The 8,325-nt window shown below is 33.2% G+C and overlaps 1 protein-coding gene across 1 annotated transcript in view; it reads right to left on the reverse strand.

The window, feature by feature from the left end:
- The window catches only part of LOC113708142 (uncharacterized), a 3,964-nt gene extending 3,460 nt beyond the window's left edge, over positions 1-504 (reverse strand). The window contains exon 1 of the mRNA XM_027230609.2: positions 92-504. Coding sequence (XP_027086410.2) covers positions 92-431 — 340 coding nt within the window. The 5' untranslated portion in view covers positions 432-504. The remainder of the gene's footprint in view (positions 1-91) is intronic.
- Positions 505-8,325: the final 7,821 nt, after the last annotated feature.

Genomic DNA, 8,325 nt, shown 5'->3' on the forward strand with positions numbered 1-8,325 from the left:
AATCTGGAAAGATAGAGTAAAAATTGTGCAAGACATGTGCTATTTGGCTTTGTCCATATATGGTGAAAGAATTAATTAGCAAGGGTCTTACCTTCTAAATGGTTGTTACCCAAGTACAGCTGCTCAAGCTTCTTCAGTGCTCCAATTTCTTTTGGTATGGAACCTCCAAATTCGTTGAAAGACAAAGACAGCACCCGAAGTTCTGAACATTGAGCTAAATTACTTGATGGTAATTGACCATATAACTTGTTCCATGATAGGTCAAGAAAACTCAGTCCAGGAAGATGGTAACACATGTCACTTGGAAGAACACCGGATAGGCTATTATTTGCAAGGGCAATGCTTTGCAGGGAGGAAATATTGAAAATCCCCGTGGGAATGTGTCCTGCCAGATGGTTGTTATAAAGAGCTATATACTGTAGGTTTGACATGTTAGAGATGGAAGAAGGGATTAGACCAGTGAAACTATTGTTTCTAAGATTCAAGTGACGAAGCTGATGAAATGAACCAGAAAACAAGTAACATCACATTAGTACTACCTATCAATAGACATGACTTCTACTCATCCACATTAATTGGCAATTAAAAGATGAGAGATTTGTTGAAATCGTACAAATAGAAGCAGCTCAAATTATGAATTAGCAAATTTACTTAAACAAAGTCTTCTATTAATTTGGAACAACCTGTAATTTCCTAGTGTTTTGTTGTTATTTTTTTTTTGGACAGTAAAAATTGTCTTTGTATAACTACTAAACAAAGTACTTATTTCTCGTTTCAATTTATTCTTCTCAGACGTAGGCAAAATTTTGTTTACGCCAACATGTTTAGGAAAGCATCTGGTTACATTTTTTTTAATTTTGTTTAAATTTTTTTTATATGTAGTAATACAACACAACTAACCGATACTTACCAAAGGATTTAGCTATAGGGTTCTTTTTTTTCTTTTTCCTCATAATATTACAACTAATTATATGGTTGCATCAAGACAAACACATTATAATTCAGCAGCTTGACAAACTGATTCCAAGTAGTAGGACAAATAATAACATAAAATTAAGACTAAACTTTCATTTAGTAACATTTGAATCCAAAAACCTCTTCTTTTTTTTTGGGCCCTTCACTTTAATTGTTTTTACCCTAAATCAAGGTATCGCTGGCTTTCTTGTATCTAATAATAATAATAATAGTTATTTGTCACCTTCAAATACTAAGTCTTGGTCATTTTGCAAGAAACTGAAGTGATGGTTCCTCGAGTATTCTGAACGATGACTTTATATAGAAATTTGTGATATAGAACTTCATCTCAACGTGCAGGAAATGCTAGAAAATCAATGACGCCTCAACCCCACAAATAGAAGAATAATCGAATTTGTGATTAATAACGTTGGTGATATCACGATAGAAAAAGTCAATACAATCAATATTATCGATCAACGGGACTGGACCTCTACTCATCCACGTCAATTTACAATTAATGGATGAGAGATATGTATGCAAATCATCTTAATAGAAGAAGCCATATAATGAATTAGTGAATTTACCTAAATAACATCTTCTATGAATGGATATTTCTAACAGGTATATAGTGGGTGCTGGTTAGCAACAAGTGCCCATTTTGTTAGATAAACTATTTAGTAATTTGAAAAAATTTGCAGTTTCCTAGCATTTTGCTCTTATTTCTTTTTTGGGTGGTAAATTCTGTCAAAGCACCAACTGCAGTACCTACAACTAGCACGAAATCTTTCATTATTGGGGGCACTTGTAGACAATGAGTATTGAAATGACTTTTCAGGGTTTATGTCCTCAACCATTCCCATGCTCAAGTCAATGTTAAGGCAAAATAACTACAATTAAAATGAATGTGGCAGTTCCTCAAATAGTTGGCAATTATGGGCTCATATGCAAAATGATTGCAAACTTGTTATTGGGAGGCATGCACATGTACCACTAATCAGCTGAACACTTTTTTTTTATTGTTATTTGTTTGGTTGAGGAAATTGATCAGCTTAACACTTAACCAAGAAGTGACAGCTCTGGCGGACTATAAAGCAATATTGGCGAACGATTTAATACTACAATTCAGGCCCTGTTTGGTTCTAAGAATTCGCTGAGAAAAATGAAAATGAATTCCCCTGGAGAAATGTTTCTCTTGGTTTATTTTGAGGGAATTGCAGAGTTGGGGGGGCTCGGGTGCAATTCATTACTCAGGTTATGCCTCGTCTAGTTTGATTTCTCTTGTAACAAAATAAAGAAAAAGGAAAATTGAATTTCTTGAGTTGGTAATGGATTCTGTGAATATTTAAACAAACAACACACTATTATGTTAGTCTAATTACGAAAAACTAATATAAAACCAATTTTCTTTAGTACGCTTCATTTAGTAACTTTCGAATACAAAACCGCCATTTTTTATCCTTAAATCAACCTATCGTTGACTTACTTGTAGAATGGTAAAAATAGAACTTTTGCTTCACACACGTCAATATACTTTTGCCATTGTTACATACAATCACTTGCCAATTTTGTGATTTAGCATATTTGAAGATGTTCATTCGTGCAATATAATTAGTTAACCACATAATATATATGACAAATGCGGTTGCTTTGATCAAGGAAATAAGTGTGGTTTTTACGGAAGAAGTAAAAGTGAAAGCTCCCTACCAAGTAGTACTCAAGATTGGGCCTCTTCAAGGACTAGTTCTTCATTCTTTAATGTTTCGAGTGCGTGGGAAGGCCGGAGAAAAACCTCCGGTGAGTTGACCTTCAATTACTAAAGACTTGGGCATTATGAAAGAAACTCTAAAAATAAATGTACCTCACAAAACTTTGAACGACATGACTTTGGCCAGAAAATTTGTGATTCTGCATAGCTTGAGCCCCACATATGCTATGCAAGAACCATCAGTACTGCCCAACCATACACATGACTTCTACTCATCCACATTAATTTGTAATTAATAAATGAGAGATATGTCTGGAAATTATAAAAATAGAAGTGGGCATACTATGAAGTAGGGAAGTTACGTAAATAAAATCTTTTATTAGTTTGGAAAACCTGCAAGTTCTTATTTGACAGTAAAGTTTGTCTCTCTATAACTGTTGAACGAACAAGTAGTATACTTCTGATTATGATGTTGGATGTTGGCTTTGAAACTCGAAAGGAATAAATGAACAGAGGTTTGCTCCACTTTGGCGGCCAAACTCAGGCCTTTTTGGAATGGGTCTAACATATATATATATATATATATATATATATATATATATATATATATATATATGTAAGATATTTTGCTGACGTTGCACTTACATGGCAGGACATGTGGTCAACCTTGTTAGGAAATATAAAACAATTACTGACTACATAGTTTTTGTACATGGCAATTAACAGTTAAATTTGGTTGCGAAAAGTTTTTCATCTTTTGTTGACAAAACTAAAAGCAAAAGACGATGGCAAAGTTAAGATCAGCTTTTGCTCGATACACTTTTTCATGTAATGTTGTTGTCTTACGGTACTTGCACCAATTAACTCACCAGCTTACAGATACTACTTCTATGCAGAGAATTTGCCTAATTAACCATCATGTTGTTTTACAAAAAATATTGGACAAAGGCTGCTTCTACAGCTCAAGAGTCATAAATAAATAACTAGTTCGTACTTCAAGAAGCAAACAGGGATTTTGTCGATGCTAATTATTAGTGGGATTTTGTTTTTTGGGTAAAGACTTCAGTCATCATAATTTTAAAACTATAGAAATCGCATTTTGTGAAATACTAATCCTTCCAATCCATACTCTGCAAAAAACATAGACACTCGTATTATCCTCTTAAATTGACTAAAATTTTACCACGGGGAAAGAAGTAATGTAGGTGCAGAAAAGAATTCTTCACCGGGTGCCAGATAGCTAAGTGTTGCTAGTGTTTTTGTTAGAAAATAATTAAACCAAGCCTTATGTACCAGTTCATGCCACGTGTCATTTGGAGATTGGTCAGCAAAGTGAGTTGTGGTCATTATGGGTAATAGAAAATGTCCATTTGCCTCGTATATCGATTTCTCGTGATTGTTTCTGCGAGTTTGTGTTCCTTTATCAATTTTGGGTCCATCAGTTCTGGTATGAATAATGTTGTTGTCAAAATGAATTAAAAAATAAATCTTCTCTTATTACTTCCTGGTAGTAGTGCAATATAATTAGTCAACGACATAATATATATGACAAATACCAATCCTAACATGAATTCTACAAATTAATGCGGATGCTTTGAACAAGGAAATAAGTGTGGTTTTTTCTGCAATCAAGGACAAGGCCTTCATTCTTTAATGATCGAGCGCATGGGAAGACTGGAGAAACACCTCCAAGAAACAATTTATAGTTGATGTTCCTCAACTCTTTGGCCAGAAAATTTGTGATGCTGTATTGCTTTGTCCCAGTCGTGCAGGAAACGGTGGAAAATTAAGGATGCCTTGGTCCTACATATGCAACACCCATCAGTACTGCCCAACCATACACATAATAAATGAGAGATATGCTGGAAATTATACAAATAGAAGTAGTCATACTATGAATTAGTGAAATTACGTAAATAACATCTTTTATTAATTTAAAAAACCTGCAAGTTCTCAGTTGTTTACCCTTATTTTCTTTTTGGGCTGTAAAGAGTCTGTCTCTCTACAAATATTGACCAAACAAGTAGTTTACTTTTACTTCTGATTATGATGTTGGATGTTGGATGTTGGCTTTGAAACTTGAAAGGAATAAATGAACAGAGATTTACTCCACTTTGTGGCATGTTTGCATTGGTGGCCAAACTTGAGCCTTCTTCGAAAGGGCCTAACGTACATTTTACTGACGTTGTGCTTGCATATTTTTTGTTTATGGCAATTAACAGTTAACTTTGATTGCAAAAAGTTTTTTTCATTTTTGGTTGACAAAACTAAAAGCAAAAGATAGCTATTAATTTTAGATAGATGATGGTAAAGTTAATATCAGTTTTTCATGTTATTCTGTTGTACCTATTAACTCTGCGTTTACAGACACAACTTCTATGCAGAGAATTTGCCAAACTAAAGCAACCGTGTTATTTGGGATAATTTCAGAAACCTCTCTTGAGGTTTCTTACAATTTCACTCGGCTCCTCTCAATTTTAAAAAATTCCCTTGGCATAATAAAATACCTATAATACCCTCCACTTGGTAGACAATTCTAAATTTAAGGCAATAGATTTACAAAATCCAAAAAAAAAATTTCTTTTATAGTTAATATACTGCCACACCATTTTTTTTTTTTATCTTCAATTTTGTGGATATTAGCAAATTGAAATTACAAAATTAATAGAGAAAGTAGAGTATGTATTAAACTAAAAGGAAATGAAGAGACTTGCAATGATAGAGAAATAACTAATGAAATTGATTATTGAAATAGGAAGAAGAACTAAAGATGTGAAATTTGTCATATTTTGTTTGTTGTCATGAAAAACTTTAATAAAATGTCATAAGGATTTCTTTCATTGGATGGGAAATTTTTGGTTATGATTTTATTGTGGATGTAGAATTTATTCTCTGCTTTTGAAATATTAATATTTGTAAGACCATAAGAAGGTTGTAATGGTGGTTTTAGGTCAGATTAGTTCGTATTGAAAAAGTATTTGAGCATTGAGATAATGGGAGGTGTGTGTCCATATGAGTGATTTTTTTTTACATGGCAAGTACTAATGCTGTATATGCAATTTGAAATCTTTTGGATGGTTATTTGGATTTGGAACATATGCTTGGATGATTGTTAAGAATTAAACTTGTTGATTTGTGCAAAGTGTGGACGAAAATGATTAAACATACTATGTTTTGCTTTCTTTGTTTTGTACAAAAGGGCAATTTGGATTTTTGACAAAAAATGTAACATGTTGGACCTATATTGTTATATAAACAGTAAAAGTAGGGGATGTATATGTAATTTTTAAAACTTGAGAGGAGCTCTTTGTAATTATTAAAAACCTCAGGGGAAGTTTGGGAAATTGTCCCATGTTATTTTACAAAAACATTAGCAAAAGGTTGTTTCTAAGATTAATCTTTCCTACACTGACATTGTATATACTATCAGCGTTGGATGAATTGCAACTATGCAAAATTTGAATTTGAAATTCAACTTTTGCACACATGTCATGAATCTAACGCTGATAGCGTATACACCATCAGTGTAGGAAAGATTTACTCTTCTTTCTATAGCTCAAGAGTCATAAATAAAGAACTAGTTAATACTTCAAGAAGCAAAGAAAAGTAAACCTGGAACAAAGACGAAAATGGGGGCCAGGAACCACCACTCCAAAGTCTTCAAAATTCATGTTTTTCTCCCTTTGAAATTTGGAAAGATTTTAAACACTTTACTTACAAATTAAACCTTATGTGCAAAAAATTATAGAAACTTTCATGTTGATTCGAATATTATAGGTATATAAAGTCCGACTCTTTAAACTATTTTTTTATCCCAATGTTGATTTGGAAGTTATGAAAATTCTGTAATGCCAATTAATCAGCGAACAAAATCTCATGATCAAACGGGTGTTGGGATTTGCAAATTCATTGTAATTAGGAAATTACATAGGAAATTCAAACCAGCCAAGCCTACCATTTTGACAATCTAGTTTGATTTTTTTTAGTGAACAAAATTTCAACATGGAGGAGATGGCATGTGACGTCCCTGTTGGCTTCACTATAGATTAGGAAAAGATGATAAAATTTTCTTTATTTTTCTTATTTGTAGATGATAATTTATCTATAATTAAGGAAAAGATTAGTCCTTAACTTGAAATAAAAAGCAATGTCCTTCAACATTTTATCCTGCAACTGTTAAGGTCAAGAAGGTCGATATTTATGTGCAAATGAAAGTAAATGTCCTGACTTATGTTGTTATGCTATGCAGTACATGGATTCGGATTCAATAAAGACTATGAACAGGATTACAACCTTGTAGCTACTTACAAAGCATAAGGACTGATCAGATGGCATTTCTACTTGACCGCAGCTAGTTGAGATTTCTCCAAGCCCTATAAGAAACAGCACCAATACAAAATTATTACCCAACTAGAACAAACTGATTGGCTCATGGACATGCCCCTCAAAAGTATGCGGAGAAGCAAAAGTGGAGGAAGCATTAGCAGTTTAGCACTAAGAGCAACAATGGTTCGACCAAGGATTGAAGGCTGGAGAAATTATATAATTGCAAGAGATAAGAATGGCAAACTGATTGGGTCATGGCTAGGAGAGTTGGGAAAACTAGAAATCTCAGAGAGAACGTGCACCTTTAAGACGTCCTTGAATGGAGGGCACTTATGTACTGAAGCTTGATCTTTTTGAGCGAAACAAGAAAATCTTTTATGTTGCTTCTCTCTCTTGGAGATTCCATCGTGCAGTCCAAAGCCACTTTCATGATTGAGGCTATACAGCTTAGCTTTTCAACAAAGTATTCATCATTTTCCTTCAGCAAATTAGCATCGATTACCTGGGCTAATCCATCAGGTATTGAATTAGTCACCCAACTCTTCAAGCTCAAGTTTTCGCCAAACATTTCACTATTAGTTTTGTTCTGGTGAAGACTTCCATCATCATAATTCCAAAACTGTAGGTATTGCATTTTGTTGATACTAATCCTTCTAATCCATACTCTGCAGGACATATATAAAATTCATCTATGTTCTTAAATTGGTTGTGTTGGTTTTTTGGGACATAAACTGAGAAACAACACTTTAGTGTTGCAAAAAAAGTTTATAAGAGACTTGTATTAAAGATGAAAAATGAGCTTATGTTCTACATTCATCAACTCACTATTTATAGTGATTACATGAAATAAACTAACAAAATATTCCACTAACAATTATCCTAAAAATCTCAACAAAATATAATCTTCTTCTACTAGCAAATCTTAGCTAAAATATTTGTTAACAAACCAACGTGATCTTTGGTTAACAAATATCCTTATTTGCTAATTACTAAATTATTTTGATATCAAACTCAATCTAATAAAATCTGTAGGAAAAGCTGGCATATCTCAACACTCCTCCTTGCCACTTTTGCTGCAGATTTTTCTTCTCAAATCTTTGAACATTGTTTTGGACAAGGCTTTCATAAAAATGTCTGCAATCTGGTCTTCAGTCTTGCAATGTTTCTTGAGACAAACTTCAAAACCAATACCAAATTTTCTGATGTATTCAAATGACTTCTTTGCAATTTGAAAGTGGAACTCCCATACGCAATAGATGAACCTGAAGAAGAAATTCGCAATACAAAAAAAGATTGCTATGAGAGACATAAAACAATCCTTCAAATTTTTGTATGGT

This window comes from Coffea arabica, chromosome 9c (genome assembly GCF_036785885.1).
Source record: "Coffea arabica cultivar ET-39 chromosome 9c, Coffea Arabica ET-39 HiFi, whole genome shotgun sequence".
In the NCBI taxonomy this organism is placed as follows: Eukaryota; Viridiplantae; Streptophyta; class Magnoliopsida; order Gentianales; family Rubiaceae; genus Coffea; species Coffea arabica.